The 17,270-nt window shown below is 34.8% G+C and overlaps 1 protein-coding gene across 1 annotated transcript in view; it reads right to left on the reverse strand.

The window, feature by feature from the left end:
- The window catches only part of LOC112047963 (adenylate cyclase type 6), a 104,083-nt gene that overhangs the window by 49,286 nt on the left and 37,527 nt on the right, over positions 1-17,270 (reverse strand). The window contains exons 6-9 of the mRNA XM_052890775.1: positions 16,859-16,992; positions 6,946-7,133; positions 5,173-5,324; positions 3,467-3,587 (exon numbers count right to left, since the gene is read on the reverse strand). Of these exons, the coding sequence (XP_052746735.1) occupies positions 3,467-3,587; positions 5,173-5,324; positions 6,946-7,133; positions 16,859-16,992 (595 nt within the window). The remainder of the gene's footprint in view (positions 1-3,466; positions 3,588-5,172; positions 5,325-6,945; positions 7,134-16,858; positions 16,993-17,270) is intronic.

Raw genomic sequence — 17,270 nt, forward strand, 5'->3', positions numbered from 1 at the left:
TCATTCAAGTTTAATCCCACATCAACCCATCTACAGGTCATTCAAGTTTAATCCCACATCAACCCATCAACAGTTCATTTAAGTTTAATCCCACATCAACTCCCAAAAGGACAATATTCTCTAGTCTGACACTCTTGTCAAGTAGGGATTGAGAGACATAAAATACGTTTTAACATACTCGTACATACAAATTAAAATTACACTTACAAAATTCAATATAAATCTTTACTATTAAAGCATGTAAAGCCTAAGCAACTTCAAAAAAGCATCATAAATGATAAATTCATAGGGAGAAAGTGGGTTTGAATTAATTTGCGTGAGGTTGCAAACGCTTGTAGCCGATCCGATGGTAAAAAGATAAAGGTTATCAGATAAAAGAAGCCAAAGTTTATTGCGTTTTGTGAGGACACAAGATCGACGTCCGTCTTGCTTGCCTCTTCAGAATACACTAACGCCGAACGCGTCGGCAAGCATGTGCATCACGATGTTTGATTCCCTGAAAATAAGCTGAGGTTCGCATTGACTGGAATGCAAATAACTTTGCGGACTTAGCGTATACGATACCGAAATGCCGACCTCCCAAACTTTACAACGTGGCTGAAAGACTAAATTGTAAGCGAAATCTTTTCAGATATAATCTTATCTATTTTACATTTGTCTAAATCTGAACATTATAAATATCTAAAAAACTCTACAGAGTTCAGAAATAAACTATTGCACAACGGTTTAGAAAAAATACATAAATCTGTACAGTAAACTTGTATAGATTTATGTATTTTTAAAGTGAATACTTCTTTGCGGCTTTGAGCACTTTTTGAGATGAGTAAAAATTGGTAAACTCGCGTCAGGGTCACGTGACCCTGATTGATATTCTACTATTTTATACTCGTCGACGAACTTTTCAACAACAACACGATTTATTCGAATTTGTTGTTTATAGGAATTAAAAATTCACTAACAACGAAGTCGCCATGGACACGGACAATGTGACAGAGCTGTTACTACATAATGCAATATCACAGTAGATTTAGGTTTTATCTGCAGAATAATTCCTAGTTAGCTGAATTTTTAAATACACCTTTGATGAAGATATCGATATTTATATTGTGCCGGCTAAAAGAGTTATAAACGTCAAAAGTAATAAAAAGTATCTGTTTTAGAGATTGCTGATTATGATGATGGTGAAGGAGAAGAAAGAAATAAATTTTTAAAAACAAAATAATTTTAATTGTTCTGAAGTGTTAAAATTTTCATGTGTTTCAAATGTTTGTGTACGATTGCGCAATAAATGAATATTGTATTTTATCACACAAATTATAGCATTTTAATACTGATAAATAAAGGGATTTGCGCGATTTTTCCCTGATGATTCCAAAATATTAACAATAAAAAATACACAACTTTAATATTCAACTTTTCACGTCTGCTGGCACTACCGGAGTCCAACCCGTTGCTTTCTTCATTGAAGGCAATTATATAATCATAAAATTTTATCCGAATATAAATTGGAGTAAATATTGGATGGCAAATGTGAAATTGCCATCCAATATGTACAAACTATGTTTTGTACTAAATTCAGGAAACAAGTTAGCGCCTGACCTAAAAGTTATTTACCGGCATCAAATAAATTCTCACCGACGTTGCACGGAACCAGATAAAGCTCCATAGCGTAAAATTTCAGTTTGAATGAGATTCTCAAAGTTTAGAGTAGCGTTTGGAATCGCTTTGAACATCTTGGAGGTAATATAAAATATGCTCGTACCTAGTGTTGTCTAAATTTTGGCCAACATAAGCAGATATTAAGTTTTAGAAACGTTTAACCGTGTAAATAAAAAAGTATTATTCAGTTTATTTAATAGCAATCTTAAAATTTAATTAACCATTGGAATATTTAACCTTTGGAAGATCAACACACATAATAAAAATATGTGTTTTATGCATTTATATTTATATGAGGCATTTTTAAACAGTTACAGTACGACAATAGACTAACAGGACGGGGATCGAACCACGACGCCACGGTGATGAGTGACCGCTCTTACCGTTGAGCTATTGAAACTCAAGGCTCAAATTGAGGTTTCAGAAGTAATAAACAAATGGTCAAACATTGCGTATTAAATACCTACAAATATTTATTATGGAAATTATTTCGATTAAATAAACCAACTAATATGAATCAAAATTAGATTAGTGTCCACATCATTGTTGCAAAATCCCTAAGCAATCATCTATTTGGAACATAGTAGGTATTCCTGGGTATTAGAGTCCGTCTGTAAGTCTATTATCATTCGACATTGTAAGTTGTCATAGGCAGCAATGTGAATTCGACATTGGAATTGTATTTCGATGAATAATCTGGATTATAGGAGTGCGTTGTGGCCTTAGAAATTGGAGATATGATTTGATTCATGGTAGGATATACATAAATAATATCATACGAATTTATATGTATAATATTATATATTCATCTATCATATATATTGTATATATTGTATATGCATATAGTACAATAATACATAAGAAGATACGCTTACTTTGGAGTACTGTTATAACATACAGGTTGCTGGAGAGTATTTTCCATAACTTAAAGTTAACTTATAGGAGTCGAACTGCACAACTAATATTTTTTAATTAAAAAATAAAAACTTTTTATGTTTTCATACAAAGTAATTCAAATAATTCCGACTATCCATGTAACGCATGCCTTTATCTATCCTTGCGTTTTAAAATTTCTAAGTTTGGCTACGTCATATTTATAAGGATGCGTTTATGGGACACATTTTAAGATATATTTACATAATAAATATTATTTACTCCGAAAATATTAATTATAGAACACATGTTCCTCAAACATTTTTAATTAGTTTTCGTTCAAGATAACCCCAGAGTTATTATATATATTAAGTGCAGCTAGTTCTATATTAGAACGAGTATCCAAAGCTGCTTTAATAGGATCTTACCAAATTTGGCTAGGCAGGGAGAACAACACGAGCAGAGAACGGGGAGTGTTGATCGATCGTCAAGGAATTCCTTAACCCTACATCCTGTAGTCACAAGTTCAGGACTAGAATGCTACGATATTCGTCTCAATACCTACTCCTTAGCCCTGTATATTATATTAAGTACTAGTGGACGCCCGCGACCTCGTTTGTAATTCTGTTTTTCACAAATCCCGCGGGGAGTATATTGTCGGGATTAAAAGTAGCCTATATGTTGCTCCATAACCTCCTCTATCGAGGAAAGTCCCATTAAAATTGGTTCAGCGATTCCAGAGATTAACCCGGACAAAGCAGAAAGACAGAGAGATAAAAATTTAAAACATAGCTTGATTATGTTTTAGTATCGTGTAAATAAATAAGCTTTAATCACTTGATAAAATACAGTTACTTAAAAAAACAAAGACATACACTTAAATTTTATTTATATGCATTAATGATGTATTAATAATAATTATTGTTTTAATTACCTCAAAACAGATGCCACGGCAAACGAGATCTCAATCAGCATGAAAGTTCCGAGTACGGCATAGGAAATAGACAGGAGGTAAACCTCGTTCATTGCCGGTCGGGTCAGCAGAGCCAGCAAGCCTGTAGTAATAAACATAACATTAGCTTGGCAACTTCGTTGATGACACTCCCATGATATGCGGGCGACGGGGGGAAGCGCGGTGTGAAGTCGTACGTGCCGGGCATCGGGAGTGTTACGAACGAACTTGCCAAACTATACTAATATTCCTATAAGTACCGAGTTGGCCAGTGGTTAGCCTATGTGGCTACGGATCACGAGGTCCTGTGGTCATGTGGGATTAACTAAAGATATTTTTTTTTTATTTTTTTTTTTTGAAAAGAATATTTGCGATATCTTTTTTTATTAATATGACCGTTATGATTTTATCGTTAAGATTAACTACTTCTATTGTCGTATAGCGTTATAGCCGGTCCTGGTCATGCTTTGTTTCCATAGTTTACGTATATTGTTCTATTGGTTCCAAATAAACTTTATTGTTATTTTAGACTATAAAACATTTGCGAGTCGTGATAGCCCAGTGGATATGCCTCTGCCTTCCGGAGGGTGTGGGTTCGAATCCGGTCCGGGGCATGCATCTTCAACTTTTCAGTTGTTTGCATTTTAAGAAATTAAATATCACGTGTCTCAAATGCTAAAGGAAAAACATAGTGAGAATAGCTGCATAACTGAGAGTTTTCTTAATTATCTACGAGTGTTAAGTCTGCCAATCCACATTGGGCATGGTGGACTATTTGCCATATTGGTGTGGTGCTGTGGAGCGACAGTCGTCTGTGAAACGCACGGTTGCTTCCGTGTCACAGTACTGACATTTTGTAGTGCAATAAATAATTAGCACGTTACTTTTAGTTTTGGTTGAGTAATTGCAGAACAATTCAGTGATTTGAAATTCACTAGTTTTGGTTTGGTATCGTGCTTAGCGGGGTGAGTAGTAGGTTAAGTCATGCGCAAGATCTACGATAGGTTCGAGATTATTTTGTCATTCATGCTTTGTTCTATTGTCGGTAGCCTACTGCAACGCCTTCTCGGTACGAGGTATCCTCCAAACGGATCCCTGAGGGTCTGCTCTAATGAGCTAACACTATTAGGCCTGGCAGGGTGCCTGTGAACATTAACAACAACCCCACAAAACTCTCCTGGCGTCCAACCATAGTTTTAAGTAGTCAAGTAGTTAGTTTTAGTAAAGTAGTTAGCAGTAGTATTATTGAAGTAGTTGTATCTGTATAGTTGTAGTTGTAAAATAAAAACTCATTGTAAATTGGACTAGTTTCTGTTATTTATTAACTCAACCCATAACAGTGTCTCAAACGGTGAAGGAAAAATTTCGTGAAGAAACCTGCATACCTACCTGAGAATTTTCTTAATTCTCTACGCATGTGAATCTGCCAATTCGCATTGGGCCAGCATGGTGGACTATTTGCCTAACCCCTCTCATTCTAAGAGAAGACTCGTGCTTAACAGTGAGCCGAAAATGGGTTGCTAATGATGCACCCGTGGGGTTTTTTAGTCTGAAACACATTCAGACAAAAAAAAACACATGAACAGGAACACGGCTTAGTACGTCTATTTATTATTTACGTCCGTAAAATTCGTGGATTTTAGAAGGTAGTAATCGGGTTGTTAGGAACCATCGCCCCTGGTACTTACATGCGTAGGCAAGAGCTGCGGTTCCCAGGGTAGCGATGTTGATAATATGGCACATGTAGTCCAATTCATAGTAAGCAACAACAGGGTTTATGAAGTTCGCGGAGGTGGTGTTGGCAAAAGTTCCGTTTGTACCGGCCAGTTTCTTCCAGAATCTGCAGATAAAGACAAACTACATTAGCCCAGTCGAATGTAAAACATGCAATTATTTCTTAAACATACGCTTAAAATAGAGTCGTGATAGCCCAGTGGTTATGTATGACCTCTGCCTCCAATTCCGGAGGTTGTGGGTTCGAATCCGGTCCGGGGCATGCACCTACAACTTTTCAGTTGTGTGCATTTTAAGAAATTAAATATCACGTGTCTCAATCGGTGAAGGAAAAACATCGTGAGGAAACCTGCATACCAGAGAATTATCTTAATTCTCTGCGTGTGTGAAGTCTACCAATTCGCTTTGAGCCAGCGTGGTGGACTATTGGCCTTACACCTCTCATACACCTCTGGTTACACCTCTCTCTCGAGCTCAGCAGTGAGCCGAATATGGGTTGATGACGACGATACGCTAAATAATAGCTTTAACTGATGTTAACTTCAACTACTTATTAGGTTTTATTGTAATCCTAATTTGTTTTTAATATCACTATAATTGTTATAACGAACAATATAATTGACATTAAAATGATGAGAAAAATATCGAATATTGCAATGGCTCAGCAGGGTATCGTTTCTATTGTCTTGTAAGAAATCCATTACTTAGGAAAAAAATTGTACGGTGGTTAGGCCTGTTCTGTTGCACTAATCGGTAATTGGAGAAAATAGGACGGATAACAGATAAATGCAAGCAATTGAATGTAGATAAATGCAAGAAATTGAATGTAGATAAATGCAAGCAATTGAACGTAGATAAATGCATACAGTTGAATGTGAGGAGGAGTGAAATGAGTCATGTTAATAGAAGATCGTTAAATATAAAACGTGAAGGACAAAGACCGAAGACAGTGGAAGATAAGTGATAGTTAATAGCCCGTATGATTTTAAACTCTGGAGAAGCAGAAGACCACAGGGGTCGAAGTTTGAATAAAATACGAATCATTTATCTGCTAATAACTACTACACTTTACATGTAGGAAAGAAATCCCAAAAAATATTTTCTTTTTCAAATTTGTTTTACCATTTTATAGACATAATTGATATACACACCCATGCGAAATTTCAGCCATCTGTTTAAATAGATAAGGTAGTTATTAAGTTAAACATCTTATTAACTACCTTATCTATTTAATTAACAACGGAATTAGAATGCAATTTTCGAGTTTTAATGACGTTTTTTAAGTTGGTCGATTATAACTCTTTAGCAATTGCTATTTAGCTGTTCTAGTTTTCCTTGTGATTTCATTATATATCCTTCGGTGAATTTTTCTTTTAAAGACCTATCCAACGATACCCCACATTATAAGATAAACGAGTAAAAAAAATATCTCCACCTTACATGTAGGAAAGGTACCCTAAAAAACATTTTGTAGGGTTGTATTTTACGACCTCGTTTACATTTTAATGTATATCCTCATAATATATACGTACAGCTTTGTTGTAGTAAAGTCTCTACGCTAATACCGCAGACAGACAGGCGGCCATGGCGGAACTATAAGGGTTCCTTGTGGACTACGGAACCCTAAAACGAAAAACTAATAAAGGAAAGACACGACGACATCACGGGCGTACGCTGTAATGACTATTCGTTTAAACATAATGTTATATGTAAATAGGAATAATTACCCGGTGATATGTTCGTTTACAGCTTTCGGTGGAGTCCGGGTTATTTGATGGATGGCGCCTTCCGTAAGGACCAGCATCCTCACGTGCACAAAGGTGGATATTAACTCAACCACCACTAGTAGTCCGATTAGGTGTGTCACATTAGCTTGGTTCATGCGCAGGAAATAGCGCTGGTACAGCATTTCGACCTGTAACAAGATACATAGATTATAATCAGCAGGTTACGGTGCGCTAACATGGAAAATTTTCAAAAAATATTGCTTGAGCCACGTATGGTTCTATCTGGAGAAATTAGTGCATCAATCTCGAGCAATTTTAACTGTTTTGGCAGTACTAATTAAAATTGCTTGCACATTGCTTAATGCCGTTGACACGTATTGCCAAACATACATTCGGCCAATTTTCGTGAGTATTTTGTGTCTCGTTTTCACAAGGGTGCATGCGGCGTGTTGCTGATGTTTCAATGTCATCATCATTATTATCTGAAAATAGATCTGTTAGCTGCAGTTTATGAACGATGCTTGAACATTTTGTTTATATAAAATTAACGGACGCCCCCAACTTCGTTAGCATGAAATTCAGGTTTTCATAAATCCGGGAACGGGAAAAATCGGCCACCATGGATTTTTCCGGGATAAAAAGTAGCCAATATGTTGCACCATAATCTTCTATAAGTGCCAGTGAAATTCCGTTTATTAATAAATCAATTCTTATCAAGTTATCAAGCCAAACCACATTTTAGGCGTAGGTGGCGTGGTGAGTCTAAGCTCTAAATTCTTCTCCGATAAGCAGAGGGGCCTAACCCTCTAGTGGTGGATAAAAATTATGAATTTGAACTGTAATCTACTTATAGTAACAATCTGGTAGTAATCCGACATATCAAACCAGTGTTTAATATGTGTAGATCATATGCTGAACTAATTGCTGGTAAGTAGGCACTACATAATTGGCATTAACAATTTCAACTGGAGCTTTGCGGTTTTGCTGCAAACGATAACATGTATTATATTGTACAGTCATAACAAAGAGTTAACGGTTCCGATGTAATCCCGAACACCAACTAATTAATGGTATTTTGTTTTTTTTTGAGAATGAGAAAACTATTCTATTTCTAGATTGCAATTTTCAGCTCTGTATCTCTCCTTTCCAATTTCCGGCGCTACATTTATATTTTTTTTATGTTTATAAGAAAATTAATGTTTATTTTCACAGACAAGGAGCAAAGGCTAACAAAGTTACTGTCTTTATACATTGAGGAATGTCCGGCTCACGTTTTATAAGCAGATTTTACGCTGAGCACAGTTACTTTGACAAACGCCTACGTTGGAGAAACTCTACTGCTAAGGGAGTGATTTGAATAAAATATTATGAAACATTAAATTTACAAATCTTTGCTTGACTAAGTCTGGCAGTGACTTGTAAACGTAGCACGATTGTAGACGGTGTGCATTGTCTCTTGTCTTGTTTCACTTACTGAAGTAAAGAATGTTGATTTGATTTTGCTGCTGACAACACAAATAGCCCTCACAAATTCTCAGGACGTAATGCAGAAGGAAACCAAAAGCTTGTGTTAGCTAGATATTCGTCGTTTTATAGTGTGTCAGAGCGAGCTGACAGTTTCGCTTATACTAGTTGGTATAATTTACGTTGTACGAACTCTGTTCGAACATAGTCATTAAAGTAAAAATTTTCCGAAACTTATTAATTGGACAGCGATACAATATTCACATTAGGGATGTCACCACACTCGCTCATAACTTTTCTACAATTGGTTGACGCAACGTTACTGGGTGGGCCACGAAATTACCTCAATTTTCAGCTAGCGTTTTTACACTTTGACATAACACTTAACATAATTATAGTGCCACAAACTTATCTGACCCGGTGGCCAAAAATGGAAGTAACGCAAAGTGTATATGACCTAATGTCAAACCAGGACGCCCAGCGTGGAGGAGTTCGTCCGAGGTCTACATTTGTATATCCGGTCCGTTATTCGCGCGCGGATAACTGACCGGATATACAACTTAACGGTATTACACCGCGAAAGACCACCAAATGGACGTCCTTTACCTTATGATCTTCAATAAATGGCTGTGTCTAAAGGTACTACGATATGGACGACGAAACTACCGGACAAGACGCCGTCGTCGACCAGGGGATGTATAATCCATACATCCCCTGGATGAATTATTATATATATAGATTATTCTGAAATGAACGCAATAGAGGTTTATGTCCTGCGCCTTCACCTTCATACTTCGAGTACTTTACTTCTTGTATTTTTATACGACATCGTGTAGTCTTAAATATATTAACGACATAATAACAGATCAAAATTTTGTTTAGAAAAATTCAATGCTACTTGCAAATTCATACTGCGTAACTAATTAAAACTAGCTGTACCCTGCAGTTGCACTCGCGAAGATAAGAGTTTAAAAAGTAGCAATAAAAATAGCTCTTACCTCGATAAAAAGGCAAGTACGAGTAACGCTAAGTCTATATGTAAATTATTTGCGACTCACTTTTCGTCGGTACATGATTATATTATTATAATCATGTACCGATGAAAAGAAGACTATCAACTTCTTTAACTATCCAAACACTTTATATTGAAGGAAATACAAATCAAGGAATCTTAATTTGACCCACTTCCCAGGCTTCGTGAAATTTTGCACACACTCTGAGTTCTGATGACAATACATGACTAGTTATGAAACGTCATCACAAATCCAATATGGCGGCCTCCCCAAGCGCTATTGGAAATCCACCCGCATAATAATATCAAATAAAAGGGTTTGCTGTCAGGAATACGAAAAAAATAGTCACGTGACTTAAATCCACTATTTGTAATTTTTAGCGACTGCTAAAAGCGTGTTTTTTAGTTTTTCAAACTATTTCAAGTTATTTTAAATCAAAATCATAATTCTTCTATTTCAAGTAAGCAAGTAATCGAATACTCTATGTAAAGAGTCTAATCATCTCCATGTATAATTCCTTTGTGTTTTATTTTGCTTTTTAAAAATTTACTTTGTTTCATATTAGGTATAGTGTAAATAATATCGTAACGCTAAAGAACAATCTCGGATATTTCCTTAGAAGTTATATGAGAAAAGATAGTATGAGAGGAAAAATGTTCTCGACGCTCATAGAAAATACGCGTCTTATATCACGGCGTTAATACAAATCCGCTTTTAAAATTGCTACAATTCACAGCACAGTTCCTGGCCATAATGTTTGCATACAATACATTTGTTTTTTAATAAACTTGTAGTTCGTGTCCCTCAGGTACCAAAAAAATTTTTGTGTATTCATAGGAATACGATACGATAATTTGCACGCGATAAAAAACATTACCTAACTACTGAACCGATTATTAAAATTGTTTTTAAAAATCGGTTCAGTAGTAAGAAGCCACAGACGCCACGTTTATAGTGTGTGTTATAGGCTATATTTTATTCTCGTATTCTTACGGAAACGGGAACTACGCGGGTGAAACCACCCGAGCATATTATGTACATGTATGTTTATATGGGTATTGATTTATTTTAAACTAGCCGATGTCCCTTAAGAATATGGGGATGTACCCTTATGAATATACCCTCTAACACTGACACATAAGGACATTTTACTTTTGCCAGCGATGTAATACTTAAATATTTTAATCTATTATATTTTAATCGATAACATTTGTCTTTTACTTCTAATCTTTCGGTGTAATAATGTTTATAATATTATAGTCTCTTTGTTTCAATAACGTGATATCTTGAAATTGACTACTTTTCCTGGAGGCGATAATTAAAACATAATAAAATTTAGTGTAAAAATATAATGTGTGAGTTTTTCAAGTATTACATGTGTACTTGAAATTACTTAAAAACACATGAGTTTTTACACGAAAATTCATTACAAGTCATAAAAATTGCCTCCTGGAATGTGCTCATTTTCAGGACATAACGTAATTAAAGCAAGGAACCTTTATTTAGTAAGACCTTTTGTTAATTGTGAATCGACATGATAGGTACATTTGCTATTTATGTTTTATATAATAATAAATATTATGATTAATATTTATTTATTTATTTATACTGCCAGGGTGGTATCTTACATATATAAATAATTTTATTTGTTACTAGACTTAAAAACTCCTCAATTCTTCGAACTAAGTAACCTACCTACATAAACATTGGAATCAATTTACTTCTTATCATCACAATGGCTCTAATTTCGCTGACTACTGCAACTAATTGTATGAATGTTGCAATGTTTTAAGGTAGATATAGTTTATTCATTACTGAGAAGGTAAAGATGGCGATACCACCCGTAATATTGTACAGAGGAAAGATTTGATTGTATGTTTGTTTGTTTGCATTAAATAGGCTCTAAAACTACTAAACCGATTTGAAAAATTCTTTCACTGTAGGGATGCTACACTATTCACGAGTGCTATAGGCCATATTATTTTAAAAAAAAAATTTTCTTTCTAGAAACATTAATAATGTAACCCAAAGTGTAAAAATTTCCCTAAAAATTGTGTAGAGTTAAGGGTAAGGTAGGGAAGAAGTGCACATAAGTCAAAGCGAACCTTGACAGGGTCCGCTATAATACTATAAAAAGGTAAAGTTTGTGGTGTTTTAATATCTGGATCTACTGAACCGATTTAGAAAATTCTTTTACCAATAGAAAGCCACGTTATTTGTGAGTGTCATAGGCTATATTTTTCGTCGTATTCTTACTGGAACGGGAACTACGCGGGGGAAACCGTGGGGTAGTAATATTTTCGTTATTAGTTGTATCAAGTGATTTAGGATGGATGTATTAATTCATTTCATTAGTCATCCTCATTATCAGCCTACTTAAGACCCACGACTGGGTACACCTTCTGGGATTCTTCTTTGTAGGAAAGGAGATTTGGAGCTTAGACCCACCGCGCCACTCCAATTTGAGTTTGTTAGCTTAGTGTGATTATGTTCAATTAGCGGGTGCCCGCGACTTCGTCCGCATGAAATTTAGTTTTTTAAAAAATCCCTCGGGAACCATGGATTTCTCAGGGAAGGAAAGTAGATGTATTAATCTAGAGTAAAATCTATTTCCATTCCAAATTTCAGCTAAAAGCTAAAGCAGTTCAGTATTTGCGGCGTTAAAAAGATACAAACATCCAAACATAAATCCATACAAACTTTCGCGTTTATAATATTAGAAGTATTCTTCGATACCTATTTTAATGATGTTAATGTTAAAAAGTGACCGGGCGACACTTCTCAAACTTCCCAACTTCTGGCTGAGAATTTTAAATAAAATTTCTTAGAAGAAAGAAAAGATCATTATTACCGGACACCTTCCACTTTATAAATTTCCAATTTTGCTCTTATAGAGTGAAGGAAAAACATCGTGAGGAAACCTGCATACCTGAGTTTTTCTTAATTATCAACGTATGTGAAGTCTCTCACTCTGAGAGAAGATTCGAGCTCAACAGTGAGCCGAATGTGGGATGAATGATGTTGATAATGACAGTGAAACGACTGATTCGTGAGAAACAAACACAACGAAAGCCTCACTGAACTACCTAATATTAATTAGAGGGCATAAGATATTTAACTCTCTCACTCGATACAAGACTCAATTTAAAAACGAAACAGTTTTAATTTGTCTACAGCAGGTTTCTTCGCTTTGTTTATAAAAGTCAACCCTTTGAAGTTAAATATTTTGCGGTTAATATTACAAAACAGTAGGTAGGATTTAATTTGTTGGCCAACCTGGGGTTTAAAAATATTATGTCTGAATACCTTTGCGAGCCTTTGTTATCGAAATTTCTACGTAAAATGTCTACAACAGGAATAGCTGCGATAGGATTTTCATGTTATTACATTGTTCTGCTTTTGAAATATATAACATTGGGTTTTATAAATTTTGTAAAATATTCGTTATTATAAATACCAGATAAAGGCCACAGTAACTCTACACTGACCGATTTTTATTAAATTTCAAAGCTATATTATAACATGGAGAATGACTTTTATATCCTTCTTTCATTCGTTTGCTAATAATTCGTTTGTATATACACTTACGTAAATAAAAATTATAAGATAGGATATACCTCTTTTATATATCTATAAAAAAGTCTGCGATGACAAAAACCTGTGTTTTAAGGATAGCTATTTTAACATAGAATTAATTAAAAGTAAAAAAAAGCTTTCATATACGCTCTAAGAAGAAGAAAATATTTTTTTCTTTAATAATTACAACTATCTACTTATAACCCCATTATATACAATTTACATTGATAACAAAAGCTTGTCACGAGATTAAATTACCTAGTAAGTAGTAAGTACATAATTAAGTTGAAATTGAAAACATAATAAAGTTACCAGATCAATTTATATAATTAGCGACAAGCTTTTATTATCATATTAATTGTATGTCATGAAGTTATAAGGTCATAGTTAAATTTTTTAAAGAAAAAAATGTTTTTTTCTTCTTCTTAGAGCATTTAAATAAAAGCTTTTTTTTTTTAAAAATTCTTTTGCTTTTAATAATTTTTTAATTTTTTAGTTATCGCTGGTTAGGTCTCTGAGTCTGTTCATAGTTTCAAGTTACTCTTATTAAGCCCTTTCATTTGATACCCATATTGTAGAAATGCATTAAAATAACTATTCCGCCATCGTGGGTGGTCCGCCGTGTTGGATTTAGAATGACGTCATGTACCTTATCGTGCATTGTCATTCAAACTTAACGTGTATACAAAATTTCAGCTCAATCGGTTAAAGAAACCGACTTCAAAATTGAGTTCAAAGAATCCACCGTAACATACATACAAAGATCCAAATACATGTTAGAACTGTACACTTATTTTACTAAGGATTTTTTTTTAAATTTCGATATAAACATTAAATAATAACCGAGTATTACCGAAGATAGCTGAAAAAGAGTCTTTCAACACGCGATAAGCTGTGTGCTGACAGTGTCGGAAAAAACTGTAATCCTACCTTTTTCCTAACGACAAGGTAATTTAATTCCAACAATGAATTCTTTTTGTGTTTGTGCGTGATACAATTTTAAAACAAAACCTTAAATAAAGCTGTTATCGTACTAATTCAAAAAGTGAGATGTACTTGTTATCGCATAAAAGTTATGTGAAAATGTCAAGAAAAAGAAAGGAATTTACCTGATTCTTCATAGTCATCGAAGGCTTTGGAGATAACGGAACTATTGGCCTTCGGTCCGCCATTTTCTAATTTAATGAATTAAAATTTCATCACGAGCGCGCATACACAAAGGATTACTTTAATGCCCCGTTTTTATAATTCCTCACGTTATTATTCAGTGCTTTGAGAGCTTTCAATTTATTCATTAGCAAATGCTTTCTTTGTAAAAAATATATTGGTTTTATTACTTTACGTTTTCAATAGAAAATATTATTGAGATTAGTTTTTTTTTTAAAACAAGTTGGCTTTAAAACGGATCATCATAAATTGATGGTCATAATATATTTTAATAATATTTTTTTAAAAACAATACCAAAGAAAATAGAAGAAAACATAATAATCAAGTATGTGTTAAGGTGGTCTGCTTATAGCAATATCAGCCAGACAACCTTTAGATGAAGGAATTAATGTATTAATATCCGGGATAGTGAAAAGAAAAAAAAAAGAGAAAACCAAGATTAAATAACTAAAAGATTGATTCGTGAGTAATTATAAAAACAATTAAATAATCACTTTTACACTGAAATTATAGCACGACTGTAAATGTCATCGGAGCTATCACAAGTAAAGTTACACTCGGGGAACAGTGCCGGCGGACGCGTGCTCCCTAACGTTTCAGCAAATAAGCTACTGTGTCTTTTTCATGTCTTATTTGACTTTTATATGTCCCTGTATCTGCGACACGATCGGCTCAGCGTAATTTGCATGTGTACTGTATTGTAACATAGTTCTAAATATGATTGTACAAAGTACAATCATAAGATTGTAGGCATTTGCCACTCAAAAAAGAAATTTAAATTATTCGAAAATTAACTATTTTTTGTTAAGGAAAATTACTTATCTTCTTTTAAATATTGCCAATATCTTCCGTTACTTTCAAGCTAAGTGAAAAGCGAGAAACTAGCATCTAACCCATAGGCTTTGTGTTTTAAGTCCGGCCTTGTTAACCTTCGAACTATAGGAGTTTAATCCAAAACTTAGCCGTAACATATTTTCTGAGATGATTTTTTTTTAACATTAACAGCGGATTTTCTTTCTGGTTCTCTTTTATTCTTTCTATTAGAAGGTTATGTCCTTCCAACCAGCAGAAGACTATCAAACAACAGAATTGACTCTTCAGAAGTGTTTAGTGTAAATAAATAAAAAAAAGGAAACCATCGTGAGGAAACCTGCATACCAGAGAATTTTCTCAATTCTCTACGTGTGTGAAGTCTGCCAATCCGCGAATTCAGTTCCAGCGTGGTGTTGGCCTAACCCCTCTCATTCCAAGAGGAGACTTGCGCACAGCAGTGAGCCGAGTGTGGGTTAATGTTGATGATATAAATAACTTATAATAATGTATAAATGCACCCAGACTGTAGAAAAAAGCCATGCTCATCACACAAACGTTTTCCAGTCGTAGGAATTGGACCCAAGGCAGTGGATGTAGAAAGCAGGATTACTGCCCACTGCGCCACGCGGCTATCGATAACAACCGGAATACGAGCACAAGGTATGTCACTAAGTTATAGAACTGAGACAACAAAACCAATATATGCAGTACAAAAAACCGATACCAATTTTATATTCAACGGCCACCGAGACTATGTTTATACGAAGTTTATTTTCGTATCCGACGGACAAAATCGAAATCGCATTTAAAATTAAAATATGCTTCTTATGTTGTATACTGAGCCGGAGCACCAGTAACCCTGTAACTTTCAGTCCGTGTTGATTTTGCTATGTGAAAACTAAATTCACTAACTTTAACGTATTTATTTATTATTTGGACGTACGTTAGCTACCTAATATAAATAACAATCGCATTTTTCGTATTCCGTAAAGCCAGTCGTTAACAAAAATCACAATGTCAACTGGGCAATGTCATCCTACACTACTATATTCACGAAGGTGTGTCAGGAGACACTCGATTTTATTTTTTACCTTAATATACAGGATGTTGAGGAATATTTCCCTTAACTCTGGATATATTCTTTGCCGGTCCCTTAACTCTGGATATATTCTTTGTCTGGATATATTAATTTCTTTGAAAATTAATTAAAAATGTTCAGTGAAATGTGTTCTATAATAATAATAATATATCTTTTGTAAATATATCCTAAAATGTATTCCTTCGCATCATTATAATTACGACGTAGCCAAACTTTTAGCCACTTTAGTTTTTTTCCCGACTGCAAGACCGCGCATATTTTGTATGTGTATATATGTATGTATGTAATATTCTTTATTAAAGTGTTTCTTTTATGTAACATATTTTTCAGGGAGGCCGATGATCACTACAACACAATTATTTAACATATATAGGAGCTTTGTTTCCATAGTTTACGTATATTGTTCTATTGGTTCCAAATAAACTTTATTGTTATTTTAGATTTTAAAATATTTAAGAGCCGTGATAGCCCAGTGGATATGACCTCTGCCTCCGATTCCGGAGGGTGTGGGTTTTAATCCGATCCGGAGCATGCACCTCCAACTTTTCAGTTGTGTGCATTTTAAGGAATTAAATATCACGTGTATCAAACGGTGAAGGTATAACATCGTGAGGAAACCTGCATACCAGATAATTTTCTTAATTCTCTGCGTGTGTAAAGTCTGCCAATCCGCATTGGGCTAGCGTGGTGAACTATTGGCCTAACCCCTCTCACTCTGAGAGGAGACTCGAGCTCAAGGTTGATAATATTATCATCATTATAAAATATTTGTATACGTACATGAACGTCTTCAAATGGTTGTGCTTTGCACAAACCGCGTATGGGGTCAGGCAGAAGCTCGATACAGCATTCGTCGTCAGCATTATCGTCATCGTCGTCATCGCTGTCTTCTCCTTCTTGTTCAGGTCCTGGGTCTGAGAACAAAATATCCAAATATAAACTCCAAAGGTGACTGACTGACATAGTGATCTATCAACGCGCAGCTCAAACCACTGGACGGATCGGACTGAAATTTGGCATGCAGGTAGATACCCCCAAGGGGATAAAATAGGGGATGAAAGTTTGTGTGAAACTTAGTCAATTTTGTGGCGATTTGGCTGAAATTTGGAATGAAAATAGATTTTACTCTGGGTTAACACATAGGCTACTCTCATCCCGGAAAAACCCATGGTTCCCGCGGGATTTGTGAAAA

This window comes from Bicyclus anynana, chromosome Z, assembly GCF_947172395.1.
Source record: "Bicyclus anynana chromosome Z, ilBicAnyn1.1, whole genome shotgun sequence".
Taxonomy (NCBI): domain Eukaryota; kingdom Metazoa; phylum Arthropoda; class Insecta; order Lepidoptera; family Nymphalidae; genus Bicyclus; species Bicyclus anynana.